This window comes from Hippocampus comes, unplaced genomic scaffold, assembly GCF_001891065.2.
Source record: "Hippocampus comes isolate QL1 unplaced genomic scaffold, H_comes_QL1_v1.1 scaffold2, whole genome shotgun sequence".
Taxonomy (NCBI): domain Eukaryota; kingdom Metazoa; phylum Chordata; class Actinopteri; order Syngnathiformes; family Syngnathidae; genus Hippocampus; species Hippocampus comes.
In genome coordinates this window covers 425124-447996 of record NW_017805139.1, presented here as the reverse complement: position 1 = coordinate 447996, position 22873 = coordinate 425124, and the positions used below count along the sequence as shown (strand labels likewise).

The 22873-nt window shown below is 42.1% G+C and overlaps 1 protein-coding gene across 10 annotated transcripts in view; it reads left to right on the top strand.

Moving 5' to 3' along the window:
* uacab (uveal autoantigen with coiled-coil domains and ankyrin repeats b) overlaps window positions 1-22873 on the top strand; it is a 46659-nt gene that overhangs the window by 18992 nt on the left and 4794 nt on the right. For 6 of the 10 annotated variants that reach the window (XM_019867333.1, XM_019867338.1, XM_019867332.1 and 3 more), the window contains 14 exons: window positions 2792-2880; window positions 6745-6809; window positions 13056-13113; window positions 13343-13413; window positions 15589-15695; window positions 15994-16175; window positions 16878-16915; window positions 17227-17283; window positions 17461-17568; window positions 18028-18060; window positions 19490-19579; window positions 19737-19767; window positions 19872-19921; window positions 20159-22855. In XM_019867333.1, coding sequence (XP_019722892.1) covers window positions 2792-2880; window positions 6745-6809; window positions 13056-13113; window positions 13343-13413; window positions 15589-15695; window positions 15994-16175; window positions 16878-16915; window positions 17227-17283; window positions 17461-17568; window positions 18028-18060; window positions 19490-19579; window positions 19737-19767; window positions 19872-19921; window positions 20159-22855 — 3676 coding nt within the window. Of the gene's footprint in view, window positions 1-2791; window positions 2881-6744; window positions 6810-11221; window positions 11304-13055; window positions 13114-13342; window positions 13414-15588; window positions 15696-15993; window positions 16176-16877; window positions 16916-17226; window positions 17284-17460; window positions 17569-18027; window positions 18061-19489; window positions 19580-19736; window positions 19768-19871; window positions 19922-20158; window positions 22856-22873 lie in introns of those variants that run through there. The other 4 variants (XM_019867334.1, XM_019867342.1, XM_019867339.1 and 1 more) reach the window with 4 other exon arrangements.

Genomic DNA, 22873 nt, shown 5'->3' with positions numbered 1-22873 from the left:
CAACACATGTCTAATGGCATTCTGGATGTTGCCAAAGCCGGGAAAGAATGTAAAATGGTGACCGGTGGTTATTAAAGACTTCTCTGTGGGGGAAGCCAATTACAAACTGCTAAACCATTAATTAAATTTGTTGAATTTGTTTGTCAATCTGTACTAGTTAATAATAGGGCTGTCTGCAAGATGGATTAGCATTTTGTTGAAGTAATTAATTTAGGCGTCCAGCTGAGTAAACACAGCTAATGCCTGCCGTGGTATTAGTTGCCTGATTTGCCACACCTGCTTAAAAAGAACGGATGTGATCGAACGCTCACAATGAGTCCGCTGCTAAAATCACTTTGGTAGCACTTCAGATGTTCACTGGTTCAACTTCATACATACGTCACTGTGATCCCCTTTGTTATTCAGGATTAATAGTTATTTTTTATTTTGACAACAATAAATGTCTGTGGAGTCATCAAGGTCAAGATTGAATTGAAGACTTGCGGCCATACTGTATTCTGTTGTGTTGTTAAAACAGAAAAAATGCACGCCTTTCCTGGCTGATCGCATTCTCCCTTCCACTCAAATCTATTATTTTTGCACTCTCATGCCAGACTTGTACTGTGGGTGGAGCAACCCCAAAATGTGAGCATTCCCTACCAAATCTGGCCCCGCGCACATGCGCATTCTGATTCAGATTCAGACACTTAATTGATCCCTAAAAGGGCAAATCCTTTGCAGTCCACCGGAACACAGTCAGTCACACAGACAACATGCAATATGTTATCTGACATAACACATACCTGTATTTAAAAAAAACAAAGTCAAAAAGGTCTTGATGGTAAATAAGCAATGATAAGAAACAATTTTTTATTAAATATCATAGAAAATAATTCAATAGCCTGACAACAAAAGGAATAAAAAATTGGGAGCATCTTTTAATTCTCCTTAGAGGTGCATAATAGCAGTAGCGAGAAGTGAGCAGACAGCACATGGTCAGGTTGACTGAGGATGCGCTTTACCTTATTTTTCACCTGGTTCTCCCAGAGGGAACACAGATCTCTTGACTGCTTGACCCCAGTGCTTTTAGAGCAAACGTGGACAGTGCTTTTCAGGTTCTTCTTGTCCTTGATAGACAATCCACTGAACCAACAGACAGCAGAAAATGTCAACAGACTTTCACTAAACGAACAGTAAAAATTTGGATTCAGTTGCCTGCCCACATATGGCCCGGCACCACCCTGTGTAACTACTTGCTTCACGGCCGACTAGGAATTAGCATTCATGCTTTTATTCGTTTGTTGCTTTTAGCACTCAGAAGCCACTCCACCAGCACATCTCCTATTGGATGTCACAGTGAGGCCGCTCCTGAATTGAGCATATTTCAATTCGAGGCACGGCACTGCGACAACATAGCTTACTCGGTTGTCGTAGAATAAAGAAGTCTTTTTTTATTTAACATTGTATTTTACAGCTAAGCCACTGATTTTTCCAGTTCAAATAACTAAAGTTGTTCTAGTGGAAGTATCCAGTACATTACTGGAGTAAATTGTCTGCTCTAACTCGTGGACTCAATATGCAATAAACATGATGGATTATTTTGGACAGTGTAGGTCTCAAGTAAACGGTATTGTGTTGCATTCACATTCTTACTGTTTATTGGGAACAAATGTTTTTGAAAGTGTTGTATTTTAAGTGTATAGAGGTCTCTTAATTACATGGGTGTGTTGGCATGTCACAAAGAGGCTGCAAGAGCTCTTTTTCACCACTCAAAATACATACCCACACAAACGACAAATCTCAGTCAGGTTGTTTATTATCTGTTTCTCTTATTAGTTTTGCTTTGGTCTCTGAGAGGGGAAAAATGTCAGCTTTGCGAGGGTCATGTGAAAGTAATATGGGAGTTACCAAATCAAATTTAATACACACATTTTAGAGTCTGTGACTTGGTGTAGACTATGTATGTTATTGAAGGAACCACCTCATCCTCAAGAGGTTCAGGCACAGTATTTAACTCTGGTTAACTGGTCTCTGTCAAGCTAAAAATAGCCACCTGTACACTGCCTACCTTGAAGCTGCCCAAATAACTCGTGGGATGACAACATGACATCACTGAATGTGCGGTCTTGAAGCCCAGAATTATGTTTAGCCCTTTTATGAAGCAGATATGTTGGGCAGCTGCATGTATCTCTTTTCAGCTTTTATGGATATCTTTATGTTGAGTTATTAACATTCTTGGCAACACTGTGGTGTCTTAACATTCTTTGTGTGGAGTCAAATGACTTATAGCTCCCCCAAACTAGTTTCTGCTTTTGAGGTGTTTACTTAGTGAGGTGGGGACCCTCCAGTGCTCCCCCAAGAATCAGCCTCTCTGGGCCATTATCACTACTTTTAATACTCATATGGGTGTTGAGGCGACAGCCATGCTGTCGCCTTGGCAGAATCCTTGGGGTTAGTGTATAAACAGATTCATGTGACTTGATGCGTGATGGACTAAGGTCAGTTTACACAGTACATAATGCTTTGCTGAGAGTCACAAATCTTTACTGTGCAAAGTGGTGATGAAAGACATGTAAGACTGTTGTGCATTTGATTTCACTATCTTTTTAGCATGCTGATCACTGTTTTCCTCCAAAGCAATTTCATACCACAAAAAAAGGACAAACAAAGGGTTCAAAGGCCTGAGAAAGTACAGGAGACGATACAAAGTGTACACATATTGAAAGTGACAGCTGAACAAGGAAGACTATCTGAGTTTTCCTTGTTGCCACGGCTTCATGGCGGATTGTATCTTTCTGTATCTTGTATCAAGGTTTCATCTGGCTGCAACACGAGGACACTTGGACTGTCTCAATCTCATCCTTTCACACGGTGCTGATGTCACTGCGACTGATGCCACTGGTGAGTCCCTGCTGAGTGGCGCCAGTATACTACCACACTTCTGTACAGTGTTTCGACCCTGATGAACAGCTAAAGAATCTTACTTGACTGCACCTTTCAGATGTGCAGTATTGCACTATTAAGTTCAAAGGTCTAACTGCTTATACAGTATACAGTGATACCTTGTTACTACGCGCCGCGATTTTTGCGGGCTCAGTGTTTGTTTTTTTTCAATATGAACAAAAAAATAAAATTAAAACATACAGCCAAATCGGCACCCATTTTGCGGAAAGACTTGTTTCATGTTGATGCAGGGAGAGAAGTTTCCCTATATGCCAAAGAAAGAGCTGATGCAGGGTTCCCACGGGTCCTTAAAGTTAATAAAAATCCATAAAAAAAGAAGTTGTAAAATTATGTTCTTAATTGACCGTAATTTTAAGGGAAAGCTTCGAAAATCAATAAAAATCCTTAAAAAAATATTTTCATTTGAAAATAAATTGAAGTTTTACATTTTCTAAATTTAAATTTTTCTTAGTGTAATTTATTGGAGAATGAATTCAAGTTTTTTTCATTTTCCTACCTTATATAGGTAACAGGGTTCGTACGGGTCCTTAAAGTACATAAAAATCAATAAAAAAAGAAGTTGTAAAATTATGTACTTAATTGTTCATAATTTTCAGGGAAATCTTCTAAAATCCATAAAGATCCATAAAAATTAACCTGCGGTGTTCATTTCATTTGTGTATGTCATTTTCCCCACCCTTGCAATTCATAGTTTTGTCGGAACATGCAGGATCTGGGACCCGCTCGCTTTTTCCGCCGTCTCTGATTATTTCCGACGATGATCACGTGATCACTTCGGGTCATTCCGGGAAACAACAATAGATTGACGCCATCCCGGGGCAGTGAATGGATGGTTTGGTTGCCGGCTCGGCAAACAATTACCGTACTTTCTGGAAAAATCTATTCATCGAATTTATCGATCTCAACAAGTGACAGACAAATATGTAGCGACGCCACTCGAGCGAAGCGCGCCTTAGCAGTCGATAGTCCGCTGCTCTCTGTCGTGTGTACGTCAGCTAAGCTTAGCTGTTGTTTCGGCTAGGCAAGCGTTTTGTTGTCGTAGATCAAAGTGTATTTGATTTGTGACATCGGTTGCTTCCAAAAGACATGTTCCCGCGGACGCACACACAGCAAAGAGCAGTGGACTTTCGACTGCTGAGGCGTGCTTCGCTCGAGTGGCGTCGCTACAAATATTCCGGGACAATGCTATTTTCAAGTGGCGTGGCTGGAGAAGCCGGAGTTCCGAGTTTGGGTCGGAAAAATTGCTAACGATTATACGTCGGTCTACTGCCGAGTGTGCAAGAAGGGCATCTCCGTGAGAGGTAAAACTTGTCATAGCCTCCTGGTCAAGTCAAATGCATTGAGGCACACAGCAAAACAGAAGAAAATTGATCGCCAAGAACTTGCAAAAGAGATTGAGGAGAAAACTAAGTCACTGTCTGCTATTCCCTAATTGTCATATCAGTTTCATATTTGTCATTCTAAAAAATGTCTGATCATTGAAGGTGATATGAGGGAAAATAAAAGGGTTGGACCATTTGGGATTTAGACTTCTGACATGCATTTCAGCTGTTCAAGTATACTGGATACTGCCAAGATGGGCAATCAGTACTACTGTTAGTGAAACCAGATTTTTCTAAACCCTGTCCTGGTGACACATATGACCATTAGCTCTGTTCTTTGTGTTGTGTTTATTTGAAAATAAATTGAAGTTTTATATTTTCTCAATTTAAATTTTTCTTTGTGTGTTTTATTTGAGAATTAGGTTTTTTTTTTTCATTTTCCTACCTGTAATACAGGTAGGAAAGTGAAAATTTGACATACAGTATGTCAAATAAAGGGCTAAGTGATTGCCCCTAAAAATAAAGATGTGCCCTTCCTTTGGCAGCAATGATTTGAACACCAGCTCAGTGATATGTGGCTTTCTGTTCAGCCCGTGTATTGCTGAGCGGGCATTAAATCCATCGTGAATCCCCCGCTGAATGGAGAAAAGTCCTTAAAAAATGGCTAAATTGGTCCACAAAAGTCATTAAAAGGTCCATAAATAAAAAGCAAGTGGAAGAGTGGGAACCCTGGGTAAGAAAATGAAAATTTGACATACAGTATGTCAAATAAAGGATTAGCTGATTGCCCCTAAAAATAAAGATGTGCCCTTCCTTTGGCAGCAATGATTTGAACACAAGCTCAGTGATATGTGGCTTTCTGTTCATCCCGCATATTGCTGAGCGGGCATGAAATCCATCGTAAATCCCCTGCTAAATGGAGAAAAAGTCCTTAAAAAATGGCTAAATTAGCCCTCAAAAGTCCTCATAAGGTCCATAAATAAAAAGCAAGTGCAAGAGTGGGAACCCTGTGACGTGACGCAGAGGATTTTTACATGCTCACTCAAACAAGGTGCATGATTGGTTCCCGGCACGACATCAACCAATGAGAGCACGAGTGGCTTATTGCCAGTCTGTCAGTCCCTCTCGCATACTGTATCTTAGAGTTGCGTTCGATAACTTTTTTTTTGTTCAAGCGCTAACATTTTTTTAATTAGTTAAACTCCGCTCCAGCCTCTTGCCGCCCTCTGGATTAAGGCATCCTTGCCGTTTGAGAATGTGTTAGCCCGCTTGTCAGAGATAGCACCATCAATAGGGACACATTGCTTTGACATTGGCGGCAGTAGGAGGGGAGGGGGTAGTTCGCAGCCCTTACACTGACAGCTCAGACGATGACAGCCAAAACTGTCAACTTGGTAAGAGTTTTTTTTCCCTTCTTCACTAAAAAAAGACCGCTGTCTGATTAAAAAAAGAAACCGTAAACCAATTTCATCAAATCATAAGACAAGATGAACATCATAGTGCAACCCATCACCATGATTTTCTCCAAATTACAAACCTCACCTACACTGCCAGTGCCTCCAGCCTACCAGTCAAGTGAGAGTTGCCTTCTACACCACCAACGCAAGAAGGCATGACTGTGTGAAGTTTTATTGTCAAAGATTTAATACGTGTACTGTTGTAATCTTGGTCTCAAATATGTAAAGTACAAATACGTATTTTAAACATGCTGGTTCCTGTGATGTTTCCTTGCAATAACATCAATGATCAGACGGACAACGACGTAACTGGTCTGTTGTCACCTGCCTGTAGCCACACACCTCCACCGACAGAGGGTACTAACATACTGTGGAACAGCCGTGAAATCGAGGTTTACATTTAACTGGATGCAAACAGTACATACACAAACACGAAAACACCTAGAGGGGGATGGGGCAAATCCTACGTCGTGATTTTTCACCTTTCGCGGAGGCGAGGGTTGGCGGGGCTGGAGGGTTCGGAACCCGATTATATATGAAAAACAAGTTTTTACTGTATACTGTAATTGACGAGGGCAATTATACCTGGGCGTACCCGGAAGGGTCTGTGCATCTTTGGCTGACTATGTCAGCTTTCCAGAGGATTATTATTTGCCTCTTGATCTTGTGCTGCCTCCTTATAGGCCTTTATGACTCCAGTGCATACAAAAATTATTTTCCACTCTCAACCTTGTCCATAGTTACCTGCTATGACAGTCAACAATATAATAAACATATGTTAATATACCCTCACACAGGCTCCCGTTTGTATTTTCGTCCATATTACACATCATGCAACCTCGAACTGATGAGGGGACCGTTTCCTCTTATTTTCCATCTTAGTTTGCCTTTAAACACACTATAATTGCAAATCAAAGCGTTGACTGCTGCTCCGGAGTGAAACTACTTTTATAATCAGGGTATTTCTATTTCTAAACAATTCCTAATGGTGTTTTTTTCCTATTTGTGATTTGATATTTTAGGTAAAAATGCTCTTCATCTCGCTTCAAGAAATGGCCATTCGCTGTGTGTGCAAAAACTCCTTCAGGTATGGTGAATTTGGTGTTATTTTAAGGTTATCATTTGTATGATGGGTTGCCAAATGTTTTTTGTCAGTCCATTCCTTTCCCTTTTGATTTATACTCCCTGGACACTTAACCGGGTACAGATGCACGATCCAATAACCGGGTACAGATGCACGATCCAATACAATCCAACACAAGAGTCTTAAAGAGGAAGTCAACCCAAAAATGTATTTCTAAGAATAATATTCTTCGAAAATATTATGTTTTATGCAGCCCGACTAGTCCATCCAGCCATCCATCCATCCATCCATTATCAACACTTAGCCTGAACAGGGTCGCGGGGTGGGGGGCGTTGGGTGGGGGGCTGCTGTAGCCTATCCCAGCTTTGGAAGGCACACTACACCCTGAACTGGTCGCCAGTCAGTTACAGGCCTCATATAGAGGCAAACAACCATTCACACCCACACCGTCACTGAGAGGGGAACCCGATCCCATGCTGCCCGCTCACAAGAGTGTAGCACTACACCATCAGCGACTCGAGTCTATACATGACATTGTGATTAGTATCGCGCTTCTCAGGAATCTGAGTTAAGCAGTAAAAGTCCAGCCGTTTTTGTCCATCACATTTTCTGTCGTCTGAAAATGACATCACAGTTGCAAACAATCATGGTTTGGCATCAGAAAACAGTTGAGCCATGATTGGTCGTTACCTGAGCCCTGAGCAACTGTGATGTCATTTTCAGCCCACAGAAACTGGCAACATGGCTGCCCCGGAGATGGTGAAACATTTCACGAATGCAATATTAATCAGAATGCCGTGTTGAGACTAGTGAAGGCGCATATAACATATTATTGAAAAGACAATTGGGGGTTGACTTCCCCTCGAATATTTTGAATGGCACTTTATGAGCCTAAAGGTATTGCAAATACCGGTAATTAAATACAGTACATGTACATCATTGTGTGCAATGCAGTGCAATTATATAGCATTGTTAACTCACAATAATAAATTAATACCTTTCTGTCAAGAGTTTTTCTCGGACAAAGTTAAAGAAATAACTCGGCACACAGGGAAAATGGTCTTCAATATCGGCGGGAGATATCTCTGAGGGCGAACGACAATAGTTGCCCCGATGATCACACCCAGAGTTCCCTCTCTGCCAGTTTGAACTTTTATTGTCACATATGCAAAATACAAGAAAAAGACTGCCCCCGATATTTGCATACCTCGCCCCCGGTCCGGCCCCTCGGTAGTGATTGGTTACCTTGGTTTAAGCTTTAAACTACCGGTACGTTGACGCCTTTCTGTCTGGTCTACAATGAATCAACAAGTTGCAGACTTTGCAGGCAACAAATGTCGCCTGGGCGCGACGGGTGTTCTCAAATCGTCTTTTGTTGTTCAACAACGCTTTTTTCCCGAATTGTTCATTCCCCCTTTGTGACCGAGTCTATCCTTCTTCCCTCTGTTCGCCCCCTTGCATTGACGTGATAATTGTGGACCTCAAAAGCCCTCTGCCCAGATGGCCGGTGACTTTGCGCACATGCATTTGGGGGCGCTCGATATGCACCCAAACGTTTCGACTTGCCCAAATTAAATGAAACTTTAAACAGGATACAATTTTGCTCATAGATTTCTCTATCACTTTCAAAAAGTGTCCAAATCATGCTTTTTAGTTTTTGATTCAACTTTTGCACTGGATTGATCATTTTGTGCAAATATATCGTAGGACGCGCCATATCTGATGTGGCTGCTGACATCATTTGTGTGTTTTTTGTGCATATTATAATGTTTATGATTGACAGTGAGGCCTTTCAACTCCTTTGAATAATTCTTGAAAAAATAACTGTCACGTATGGCCACTGCTTGCTGAATGCATTTACTTTGTGTTTACAAAGAGCTGCAGTATTGTTCCCTCATAGAAATGTCCCCCTGCCACCTCCTAAACCTCCCTTTCCCACGTGGCAGTGATTTGACAGAGGTCATGTCTGTTGATTTCGAAAGTGTTGACAAGCCTTACAGCTCTGCCGTCCATTCTGGGTGCCGTCATTGCCCCAGACATACCAGCACGATGCCAGCGTGCTCAGTCTCAACTACCACAGTCTAACTTCATCATTGTCATGTCGGATATCCCCCCGAGATGCTCGAACATCATCTCCCCCTGCTAAACCCATTCCCACCTCCCCCATGGTCATTTGATCATGATGCTCAATTTTGGCCCTTGTTGCCAGTGCGAAGAAGATTTTTATAGTGCGTATGGGATAGGAGGGTGTCTGTGCTCACGAGCAAACTACCCAGCAACATTAGGCCTCCTTCTGACCTGATGGCTGTCATAAGCAGGTCCTCTTCACGACAGTGGAATAGTATGTCTTGTGGTGACTAAATTTGCTGGCTGAAATGCGCATGCATAGTATCATAGCCCCACTTGACCTAATTTGACATGCAAGGTGCCTCACATTTCACCGCCAACCAGCAAAAATAGATGCTTTTGGCAAGTTTTCTGTAACAGCTACAAAATTGGAATACACTTTCTATTTACAATGTCAGCAGTTTGTGAGCTCTTGCATGTTTGTGAATGTGGAGGTTTTTGCATGGTACATTTGGTCAAGAGACAGTCATGAGTGCTAATGGCTAGCTTATTATCTTGATATTATTTTGCCAGCAACATATTGTGAAAGAAAGAACAATTAAATGCACTTCCATTATAATGCAGAAGGGACAGTAAACCTGTATGTCCATCCATTGCCATTCAAGTCCTGGCTTCCTGTGAGTGTGTGAGCTCGTCGACGTTGCAATTTCCTGTGAATGTTTGTCAATTTTAGGGGTGCAATGATAAATCAATCATTGTTTTTAGAATTCATCCATCCATCCACTTTCAACACCGCTTATCCTGAACAGGGTCATGGGGAGTTGCTGGAGTCTGTCCCAGCTGACTTTGGGCGGAAGGCACACTACACTCTGAACTGGTCATCGCAGGGCACATATACAGCAGAGATACATAACCATTCACACCCACATCCACACCGTCACTGAGTGACTTATTTTTAAAATTGATTCATCATTTAGGGACCGTGTTTAATTTAGAGTTGTCCAAATGCTTGGAATTTAAAGCCTCCCAACAGTAAATATGCTCAGATATTTGTACACCTCTCTGAAAACAGAACCCAAATAAAATGTTGGCATGACATCATCTTATACATTGGAAAACAGTAATGGGCATTTTTTTCTTGACTATTTTCTGAAATGTTACCGACCAAACCGGTAACTGAATCATAATTTGGTTTCCGCACTGTCACTTTGAAATATGTCCTGTTTTTCAACAAAGGCAGGTACCCAGTTCAAGGTGTACCCCACCTACTGCCCCAAGACAGCTGAGATAGACTCCAGCACGCCCACGACCCTCTTGAGGATAAGCGGATCAGATAATGAATGGATGGATGAATATATTTGTTTCCTACCTCATTAAGTCATTGTTGATCATTATGGTCAAAAACACTAACATGATAGGCGTCTTCACATAGATGACTACAATTAATTATTATTAATAACAACCACTCGGTGGATGATTGCTGTGCACATCTGCCTTACAGGTCTGAGGTTGTGGATTCCAATCTGTGCTCCGGCTTCCAGTGCAGAGTTTGCATGTTCTCTCTGCGCCTATGTGGGTTTTCTCTGCATATTCTTCTTTCCACCTACACAAAAACACCAACCGCAGTTTAATTGAAGACTCTTAATTGTCCCAAGGTGTGACTGTGAGTGTCAATGTTTGCTTGTCTTTACGTACCCTTCGATTGGCTGACGACCAGTCGAGGGTGTACCCCATCTCTCTTACACAGTTGGCTAGGGTAGGCTCCAGCACACCTGCGCCCCTAGTGAAGATAAGATGTATAGAAAATGGATCGATCAATGGATGAATTAATTTTAATAACCTAATTGCAGGTATTTTGAGCACATTCCTTTCTAAAGTGTATATCAACCTGGTTGTACCAGTCTGTGATAGTTCCCATTATGACCCTATCCTTTTGAACCACAAAGGTTGAGTGTATTATAAACGATAATACAAATATTCAATCACAAGCATCTGCCTGTTTTATGAAAAGACTGATCCAAGTGATCAGCCTGCAACAAATACATCCTTTTCCGCGTTTTAAACGAATGGTCACTTGATATTTGGAGACCCAGCTGACCATATGCATAATGTGTTTTACAACAGTAATAGTACCCAACAGCATTTACAATTCCACATGTACCACTGAAAATAGATAAGCGTGCAATCACCGTTGCCAAAATGCGCAGCAGGTCGTAAGCGCCTCAGTGATTGGGAGCAAGCTGAATGGAAAGCCGTTCTCGATAAACAAAATAGAGCTGTTTCAGTTAGATGGCAATTAAGATGGCAAAGTACTCATCCAGACTTCGATATTTATTTAATTTCTACAGGAAGCCAGGAAGTATTTAACCTGACGCTTAGGTGTGCAGTCTGACAGGGCACAGAGTTGAAGCGCCTTCACTTTTTGTTCTGGTAGGAGCATTTAAACACACACTTGCGCTATGTGACTGGATGAAATTTTAACTGGCATACATTGGAAAAAAATGAGAGCATTTGTGAGCATATTGGGCACGTTGTCGAGCCCTGCTGAATAGATTTGAGTTCATGTAATATTTCAATTATATTTACTGGAATGTGAGAATGTATTTTGAAAGTCAAAAGTCACATGACCCTGGTTTGATTTGAGATTGAGCTGTGGGATTGTGGATCAATAGTGGGACGGCAGACATAAATGTAGAAAGACATGGTTTTAGTCATGTTGACTTTATTCAGGAGGCGCACTCTGTAATTTTGCTCATTTTGTCTGTTTTATTTATTTTTTTATTTCAATCAAATTTGGACATCAGTACAAATCAAGGTCTTTTTGGTCGACCACTGTAGCTTTATTGGTAACCCATCCATCCATCCATCTTCTAACACTTTTCGGAGTCGGGTTGCGGGGGCAACAGTTTTAGCAGGGAAGCCTAGACATCCCTCTCCCCAGCCACTTGTTCCAGCTCTTCCCGGGTGTCCTAAGGCATTCCCAGGCCAGCTGAGCGACATAGTCTCTCCAGTATCCGGGGTCATCCCCGGGGCCTTCAGACGGTGGGACATGCCCGGAACACCTCACCAGAGAGGCGTCTAGGAGGCATCTTAATCAGATGCCCGAGCCACCTCATCTGGCTCCTCTCAATGTGGAGGAGAAGCGGCTCAACTTTGAGCCTCTCCAGAGTGAAAGAGAGTCCAACCCATCTCGAGGGAGCTGGTACCAGAGCCCAGGCTGTGTGTGGAGGCAAGTCTGATTATATCCAGTCGGAACTTCTCTGCTTCACACACCAGCTCAGGTTCCTTCCCTGCAAAAGAGGTGACGTCCACATCCCTAGACCTAGCTTTTGTAGCCGAGGATCGGACCACCAAGGTCCTTGCCTTTGGCATCCGCCCAGCTCGCATTGCACCCGACCTCTTTGGCCCTTCCCATTGGAGGTGAGCCCATGGGGAGGGGGACCCACATTGCCTTTTCGGGCAGAGCCCGGCCGGGCGCCATGGGTGTAGGCCCGCCCACCAGGGGCCAACGAGCCCCACCTCCAGGCCTGGCTCCAGAAGGGGACCCGGGTGACCCGCGTCCGGGCAAGGGAAACTCAGAAACTCAAAATCATAAAGGGTCTTTGGAGCCGTGCTTTGTCTGGTCCCTCACCTAGGACCTGTTTGCCATGGGTGACCCTGCCAGGGGCATGAGGCCCCAGACAACTTAGCCCCTAGGATCATTGGGACACACAAACCCCTCCACCACAGTAAGGTGACGGTTCATGGAGGGGTTTGCATTAATCAGATGTAGCTCACAGTCACAAGATTACTTACCTGTTCTGTCGAGACCGATGCTGTTGTGACGGCAGTCGTTAATCTGTGAGAACCCAGACTTCAGTCAAGGCCCGGGGGCCAGATCCGGCCCGCCACGTCATTTTATGTGGCCCACGGGAGCAAATCATGTGTGTCAACTTTCATGATCCTTGCTGAAATCCGTACCGAAATGTCAAATTATCATGGGCAAGAAATAACGATATTTTACATTGGCCCTCCGAGGGAAGCCGTAACTCCAAAGTGGCCCGTGACAAAAAAATGAGTTTGACACCCCTGCTGTACAAGATGGTCATTAATGCAAGTTCACCACTGTTTTTAAGTGCAAGATGAAGCATTGTTGTTGTAGTGTTTTATTAGCTATAGTAAGCTTGTGTTCTACTTTTTTAGCATAACTGTCCAGTTGGAAATGTGGACCTTCAAGGAAGAACAGCTCTACATGATGCTGGTAAGGTTCTGTGTCATTGTCTGTTTATACCCTGCAAACTGCATTAACTCACTTCTAGCAGACAATGCTAACTGTTCAGAACAAAATACATCTCATTAAAGGACTAACTTAACAATGATAAGCATAAAGATATTATTTTTGTTGAGCATTTTAGCTATTACTCAAGGATGTGTGTTTCTTAGTAGTTAATATAGTTGACTGACTTGGATGACTTTTGTTTTCTCCACAGTCATGGCAGGCTGCTCATCCAGTGTGAAACTTCTCTGCGACAGTGGCGCTTCTGTTAATGCCAGTGATTTTGTAAGAATTCCACTTCATTTGACACTATAAACTGTGGGCTCACTCACAATTCTTCCCCATACAGTGCTGTGAAATAGGATTTACCCCCTTCCTGATTTCTGTGTTCTGCGTTATCACATACAAAGGTTTCAGTTCATCAAACCAATTTTAATATCACACAGACACTAGCCAAGGAAATAGAAAATTCAGTTTCTAAATATGAATTTAATTTAAGGCACAAAAAAAAACATCCAACTCCCTAAGTGAGAAAGTAATTGCGTCCCCCCACCCACCCCCTCTTTTTAAATCACAAACAAACTGTGACTGACGACAGAATGTGGGAAAGATGAGTTCACTTTCACAGGCCTAGCCCCACATTTGTTGAATCAGGTAATCACATATATAGAATCTGTCAGACAAAGTGAGGTAGCCTACAAGCGCTCAAGAAACAAACCCATCATACCACGATCCGAAGAATTTTAAATTCGAAATGAAATTAGAAAGAGGTATTGAAATCTATAAGCCTGGAAAATGTTACAAAGCCATTTCCAAGACTCTGAGGCTTCAGCAAACCTCTGTCACAGCCATTATCCACAAAAGGATAAAACTGGGAACAGTGGCAACAGGAGTGATCGACCAGCTAAAATTACTCCAAGAGTGCGATGACGACTCATCCAGGAAGTTGCAAAAGAACCTAGAACACCACCCAAAGAACTCCAGAACTTGCTGGCCTTAGTTCAGGCCAGCGTTCACGACTCTAACATAAGAAAGACGCTCACCAAAAATGGCATCCATGAGCGTTTCCAGGATAAAACCACTGCTGTCCAAAAAGAACACATTTGCCAAAAGACATCTGAACGAGCCTCAAGACTTTTGGAAAAACATTCTGTGGACTGATGTGTCAAAACATTTTGGAAGATGTGCAGCCCGTTAAGTCTGGGATAAAAATGGCACAGCATTTGATAAAAAGAACATTATGCCAACATTTGAAGCATGGCGGTGGCAGTGTGATGGTCTGTGGCTGCTTTGCTACCTCAGGACAGGGACAACATGCTGTGATTGATGGGCCAATTAATTCTGCTGTCTACCAGAAAATCCTGAAGGAGAACGTCCGACAATCAGTTTACACCATTAAACTCAAGCTCTCTTGGATCATGCAGCAGGGCAACGATTCAAAACACACCAGCAAGTCCACTTCTGGGTGGCAACGCTCCGCCCCCCCAAATTAAGGTTTTGAAGTGGCCAAGTCAAAGTTCGGATTGAATCCAATTGAGATGCTGTGGTGTGACCTTAAGTGGGCAGTTTATGCTTGAAAACTCTCCAATATGGCTGACTTGAAGCAATTCTACGAAGAAGAGTCAGCCAAAAACCCTCCACAGCGTTGTGAATGACTCACCAGCAATTATCACAAATGCTTGATTTTAGTTATTGCTGCCAAGGGCGGCACAACCCATTATTAGGTTCAGGGGGCAATTATTTTTTCACATAAGGACAGGTAGGTTTGGGTTTTTCTTTGTGTCTAAATAGATTAAATTGCATTTTCTGTTTCCCTGGGGTGTCCCTTTATGATATAAAAATGGGTTTTATGAACTGAAATCTTTGTGTGATAAATATCTAAACACAGAAATCAGGAAGGGGGCAAATTCTTTTTCACGGCACCGTAGCCCTTCCCTGTTTTACCCCTCCCCATGAGTCCTCTGTTTCAAGGGCTAAGATGAAGGGTTAGAAAAATGCCATGACGTCATGACCCCTTATTTCATGTTTATCTTCTTCAAGAACATCTTTTTATAAAAGGAATGCATTTTGACAAATTGCCATATATTGCCTAACCTAGACCACTGAATAACCCCAAGAACCAGCACAAAACACATACAACTTGAGCATTTGTAAAAACAAAAAATATCTCAAATATACAAAGAAAATCTAAATTATTCAAAAATAGGAATTGTATCAAACATATAAAATACAAATAACAGCATAACATTAAGAACAAACAAATCATTGTCTTCAAATGCACGTTGCGTGTTTATCACTGTCACCAGCACAAAGCACTGGAAAAAATGTACTCTTGAAATAGCATACTCAAATTGATGGACTTTTGTGTTTTGGAAGTGAAAGCCTGTTTTGTTGCTCTGCATTTACGTAACACTTGTTGGATGTGTGTGTGTGAATGTGTGTCATGTCTGTATTCTTTAGGATGGCAGGACTCCTCTGGTGCTTGCAACCCAAATGTGTCATCCACGCATCTGCCAGCTACTTGTTGAGCGAGGGGCTGATATCTCTGTGCGGGACAAACAAAAAAAGTAGGAGTCCGAGTTGCCTGCATGAATAGACATTTTGTGAAAGCCTGAGCTCATACTGACATGTGAAATAATGCTTGTCAATAATAATGACACCAGACAAAAGGGTCTTGATTCGTGTTTTCAGGCAAAAATATATCAAGACAAGTATTCAGGTTACTGTTACTGCTGATAGCCTGGAGTACAACAAGGCAGATATCATTTAGGAGTTTGGTTGGGAGGGGGGCGGGTAACATGTCATACTTCTCACTAAAATGTTATTGCTGAAGCTCTTTTTTTTCCTCCCCCCCGTCACCCTTAGAACAGCACTCATTCTCGGTTGCGAGTACAGCTGCAAAGATGCAGTGGAGGTGTTGTTAAAGAGTGGTGCTGATGTGAAGGACGTGGACAGCTTGGGTCATGATGCGTTCCACTATGCTCGTCTCAGCAAGAATCCAGAGCTTGTTAATTTGGTCAAAGGCTACCTCGAGAAAGCCAGCAAAGGTGGGAATAGGTCAGATTTCTTGAATGTATGCAGTTTGTAGAAGCAGAGCATTGGTGTCCAACAAGACTTATAATGAATACAAGAAGTTAATACACCCATGTTCGGTTTGGTTGTTTTTATACTGTGATAAAAGAAAAAAAATTAAAAAAAAGAGAACGACATACAAAATTTAAAAACTTTCCATTGTGACCAGAAATCTGTAAAATTTAATTATCCTCTATCTACTGTGCAAATACATTACAGGTGTGCATCTCTCCAATAAAAGATTATTTATTACATTTCTAAATATATTTGAAAATGCAACGATTCGGTTTGATTCTGTGCACTCACATCTTTTAAATCAAAATCCATTTTCTGATTTAAACAATTTTTTGTTACACGGCCTTAACTTTAGCCATTGCTAAATGAACATAAATAGACTAGAAAACCAAAACAGAATTATGCTTGTGTATGAAAATAAACTACAAAGGTAGAAGTTTATGAGTGAATGTTGAAATCATTTCTATTAATGCAGAATAAAATGTTTTATGGTGAGTAAGATTTCCATCTTTTGTGTCTTTCTTGGACACAGCTATGCCATTGTTTAATAATGATGAGATATTGTGATGTTCAAACTGATATTTTTTCATGTTTAGCAGTTAGTTTATTTTTCTTCTCGGCTTTGCAAAAAATAATTCTGAAATATGTTGTACTCCTTACAGAAAAAGAGGCAACAAAAATAGAACAGTGGAGGAGACAGGTAATGTGGTCTTCAAAAATCTAACTCATTACTCTCATGATTGTTTTATGCTACTGATAGTTCAAGGCTTTTTTTCTGATTTTTCAGGCTACTGGCATTTTATGGTCTCACCCAATATTCGCACACATTTTCTCACAAATTTATTCTGCGTGAAACCGTCTTACTATATTAAGCCCCCTTCATTTTAGGAGCCACTAGTTCTGCATTAAAAACAGGAAAATTAGTTTTTGATGTGTTTTTGCACATCTGCAATCATGTCACATTTCAAATCATTTCAGAAATTTACATTTTTTTAAATGTCCTTTCCTCAGCAGTCGGTGGAGCGCTCGGACACCATGGAGGCTAACAGAAGGGATCATATGATACATGTAAATACAATCTTTTCTCATTCATGTTGTTGCATTACCAGATCGGGCAGCAAATGAATATATCTCATGTTAGTCTTGTCGATAATATGAGTAATTTGACTTTACTTTCTAAATGACCGATATTTGATTTGGTTGAAGTTGTTGTGAGTACTTTTTATTTCTGGCTTTGTGTTTTAGGACCTAGAAAGGCAGAACGAGTCCTTGCAGGAAAGTCTCAGGAAGTACCAATTGGAACAGAGGGCCTTGTTAGATAAAGTCATCCTGTTGCAACAACAGCTCACACAGGTAAATGCTTGTCAGAACATGTACATGTTGGGCATGTAGGACTGGTAAAAACCAAACTATGTGAATGAATGAATGTACAAATCTCAGTTCAAGTGAAGTTGGGATGTTGAGTAAAACATAAAAATGGAATGCAATGATTCGAAATCCTTTTTAACCTTCAAGTGAATACACTACAAAGACAAGATATTTAAATGTTCAAACTGGCAAACTTGATTGGATTGTTTTGAATTTGATGCCTGCAACACATTCCAAAGAGCTGGGACAGGGGCATTCTTTACCACTGTTTTGCATCACCTTTTCTTTTCATGACAATCATTAAGTGCGTGGGAACTGGGGACTCATCATGTCTTACTCTGAGAGTAAGAAAATTCTAGGTTAGCATACTAGCTATCAGTTTTAGACATTTTGAGAGAGCAATCATCTTTCATTGGCTCTGGCATTTTTGTTTTTTATTTACAGGAAAAGAAGACAGTAGACGACGCTCACAAAGAGGTACAGTGTGAACAAAAATAACCATTTTGGAATAAAGATTCTGTTCAACATGGTGAAACATGTCATGCCAGAATGACATTAAAAAAAAATAAGATTCTAAAAGGATGGGGTACTTTTTTCATGATTATTTCCTCACTGCAGGAGTTGATATTTTTGTAATGAACTCGAAAATGTTGAATATTCATGCACATTTTGTAATAAATGTCACATGCGCTCCTATATTAATCAAACATGTGACAGGATAACCCAGATAGAGACGTCACACGTGTGATACACGCACAACCACCCAACACAATCAAATAGGCCATCAGAGAGATATCTTCCTTCCAATGATAAAAAATGCGATGCCACTTGACCTGTTTCCAGGCATGAAACAAATCGAAGCAGCCACAGCGATTTTCATTATATGCATTACGGAAACTAGTTGCCAACATGATATGGGGCAACGTAAAAATAATAGCTTCACCAATAATGACATGGACATCGATGCTTTGTAAGGCTTTTACTTTGAAGTGGGCCCTGCAGTGCATTTGAGGCATGTTAACGTAATTCATAGAATGACCAATTGCTGTAGCAGCTGGTTTGACTTTCATCTTTTGGACTGGAATTGCCAAGTTGAATAAATCAACAAATACAGTCGGTGAGTGATGGGTACCCAATATGGATGAATTCACGCAATAAAACATTTTGCTCTAAAAATGCAATAAATCAATATAGAGGTGTATTTTTCACATTTTTCGTGCTTTTCCAATCTAAAATAATTACTACCAATCAAGTTGTTATTTGGCCAGTGTCCCCTTAAAGTCAATACAGAACATTTTATTGGTACCCATAAAAGCAGCTACAGTACTTACAGTACGTAATAAAGTGGGATGTAGATCTAATTTTGATGCCCCTCCGTGCGTCCATTTGATTAAGAGCCTAAAAGAAGTGTTTGAAATGGACGAAATCAACCTGCCATGCATGTTTTTGGAATGTGGGAGGAAACCGGAGTCCCTGGAGAAAACCCACACAGCCACAGACATCAACATGCAAACTCCACACAGGAAGCCGGAATCGAACCCTCCCCCTCTGCACTGTGAGGCCGACGTGCTAACCAGTCGTCCACTGTGCCGCAAATCAACCACCAGGCATAAAAGATACGCCTAGCATGACAGTTTCATGGTCCAAGCCAGAAGGGAAAGAATACGAATATTCTTCTTATCAAGTGCCGTGTTTTGCTCTTCCTTTAATTATGACCTGTGCACTTCTGATAAAACTGCAGCCAGTACTATTCGGGTTATTCGAGTTTCTGATTCAGCATTTTTAAGTGATGCTGATGATGGTAACCTTAATTTGCATGTACCCATGCAAAAATCAGTGGTAATCTGAATATGGTCGCCTGTTAAACTTGTTTGTTCTTTTTTTGTTGTTCTTTTCATTGTATCAGAAGGAGCAATTAAAGGTGTTACTTAGTGCCAACGAACGAGAAGGGTCACGAGGCTTGGAGACTGTCAAGGTCCAGCTCAAAAGCACTATGGTCTGTGGATGTATACAGATCATTTTGATACCTCCTTGTCGGAAATTGTTGAAGTGTATTTATCTCAGATAGATGTTCTATTGTTGTGTCATCTTTTTTTTTAATTTTTTTACATATTGGTCACATATTCAAAACGTGTTGTTCTTTGTATTTGCAGGGGGACTACTCTGGACAGTCAGTGATCAAAGGTCGAATGATCTTTCATGAAAATAAGCTATTATTACAATCGAAAAATGATCACCAAATTGATATTCATTTGCATTGTGTTAATTACATTTTCACTGTTTAACAGGAAAAGAGAACATATTGGTCAAGCAAGCTTATAGCCTGGATTCGGATCAGGTAAGCTAAGCTGATTTAAACAACTGCCAATGTGTTTCCAAGGTTGTGGTCACCATTAGCATGTAGTGATGAGAACTTATTGTCGGAAGATCATTTTGAAAAATGAATCTGCCTGAAAACAAATCTAAATCTGTTACTTGCAATTGATATGTTAGTTCCGTAACATGTCCTAAAACCAACAAGTGCCTTGTTAGTTTGTCTTACTCTCAATCCTGTGTTTCTCACTTTTCCCGTCAGAAACTCCAGAATCCAGCAATGTCTCGTTCACTGTCCAGACCATTAGAGAAGGGTCTCTCTGGTGATCTTGAAATTCTTCGGCATGAGCTTGAGATGCTCAGAAGAAAACAACAAGTAACCGAGGAGGAGAGGGTGCGGCTTCACTCAGCTCTGAGCAGAAAAAATCGAGAGTGCCAAGAACTGGTTCAGAACAGAGATCTCATCCAGAAACAGGCTGACCAGCAAGTTCAAGAACTCGAGGATGCCTTGGGGGACGTCCAGAAGAGGATGCTTGAGTCGGAATGCAAAGTTAAACAGCTGCAGGCCCATGTGGTTGCGGTGAAGGAACACTTGGGAGGCCAGGCCACGGAAGAGCTTCGTGCTCAGCTTCAGGATATCAAAGCCAAGTATGAGGGGGCTTCAGCTGAAGTGGGTCGGGTTCGCAATCGTCTTAAACAGAGTGAGAAGGCATTGGAGGAGTACAAGAACAGTGAGAGCCAGCTGGCAACTGAAGCTGAACGGTTAAATGAAGAGCTCGGAGCTGTGACTGCAGAGAGAGATGAACTTTCGGAAACTGTCCTCGCAATGGAGACACAGCTGAAGGGAGCTCAATCTAAGCAGGGCAGCATGGTACCGGCCGAGAAATTTGACAACATGAAAAACTTACTGACGAATGCAGTAGATGAAAAGGAACGTCAGCTTACTGAGCTCCGAGACGACTACGATCGTGTTCTGGAAGAGGTGGCGGAACTCCATCGGAAGCTAGATCATCCGACTCAGGGAGGAGCAGGAGCAGGGACTGTGCCCACTGAGGAACAACAAAAGATTCAGGCTGCCCTGGAAGAGCAAAACATCTCGTTGAAGAAAAAACTACATGATGTCACTGCAAAAAGCCAGGCACTTATTCATGAGATGGAGGAGAGTGAGGAAGAGCGGGAGATACTGCAAGAGAAGCTGGAGGAGTTGAATAGCAGGCTTGAGGTCGACTTCATCCCAATCCAGGAACATGAGGAAGCTCGAATGAGAATGCTATCGGCTGTGGAGGAGCTGGAGGACAAACTCGTGGAAGCCAGCGAACGTTGTGGCAAAGCAGAGGCACAAGTCCAACTGCTTAACACCGAGAAAGTGACGCTTCAGGAGAATATTAACAATCTGCAAGGTGCCGCAGAGAAACAGCAGAGTGAAATGAAAGCCTTGAAAACTCAGAATGCTGACGTGATGAAGACATTTGAACTTTTACAGAGTAAGTGTGATGACAGAGAAAAGTGGTGTGCCCAGCTGACAGCACAGAGTCAGACTTTGAAACTGAACCTGGAGGGAGACTATGTGCCGAGACAAGAGCATGAGCAACTGAAGATAGAGTTAACCTCCACGTTAGAGAGTGTCAAGTCTGAGAATTTGAATTTGGAGTCCACGGAGAAGGAAGTTCGAGAGGAATTAAAGAACGTGAAGGAAGGAAACGCCAAGTTACATGAAAAGTTGGAAAAGGTTCTGTTAGAGATGAAAAATGACTATATGAGCGTGAAGGATCACAAATGTATGACTGAAAAGATGGGCGCCGCCGTGGTGCAGGCAGAGAATAGAGCAAACCAACTGTCGGCGATGCATGCGTTGGCCCAGGAGGAAAATGTGAAGCTGACACAAGAACTGCAAGCCCAAAAGAAAGAACTCGATACCATCATGGAGGCTATTCAGTCCAAATTTGTCCCACTGACAGCCGTTGAGGAAAAAGAAAACTCCTACAATACCCAAGTCAAGGAGTTGAAGGTTAAACTGTTGGAAATGGAAGAGAAGTATAACAGGGAGAAGTCTGAAAGAGAGAATAACAAACTGGAGAAAGAGAAACTGAAAGTTGAGATCAAATCTGTTCAACAAAGACTTGACACTGCTCTCGTCACCGGTGAGAAGCGCAAGGGAGATGAGGAAGAGTTCAAGGGCCGATATGAGGCGATGGCTCTCAAGTTAAACGATGTGGAGCAGAAGCACAAGGAGGTCAATCTTCAGAAAGCTGAGCTTGAAGACCGGAATGCCCTGTGCAACACTCAAATCCAGAATCTCCAGGACCGTCTAAAATCGGAGCTGACACGCATTGCAACCTATGACACGGAGCTCAAGGCCCTTCACGACACCATGCAGCAAGCCCAGGCGGATTGCAAGAAAGCACGAGAGACTGAGCAGGTGGAGGCCCAGAAGGTTTGTGCCCTGCAGAAGGAAGTTCAGGAACTCCACAGAGAACAGGCATCTCTGTTGCAGAAGCACACCAAGGCCAGTGAAGCCCTGGAGACGGAAGTCGCTGAGCTTCGAATGGGACTCAGAGAAGAGCAGGAGAATAGCGGCCAGAGGGCCGAGGACGTTTCGGCCCTACAATCTGAACTTCTTCAAGCCACTCAAGCTCTCGAAGATCTTCGCTTCAAGGAAGGTCATATGGCCCAGATGAAGAAGGAGAAGCAGCATCTCGAGGAGGAAGCTACCAACTTGACCAACAAGCTGTTGAGTTTAACAGAGGAATGCAAAGCGGTACACCATGAGGCGACTCAGGCGAGGGAGGGGGAGAGCAAGGCCAGGAGGGAGATGGAAGCTGTTCATGAGAAGGGACAGGCCATCGAACGAGAAATTCGGGAGCTGAAAGAACGCTATGATGAGTCACTCAGCACCATTGGTGATCTTCAGAGAAGGATTCAGACATCATCTCAGCTGACTGAAGCCAAAGACAAGAAGGTAACGATGAAATCAGTC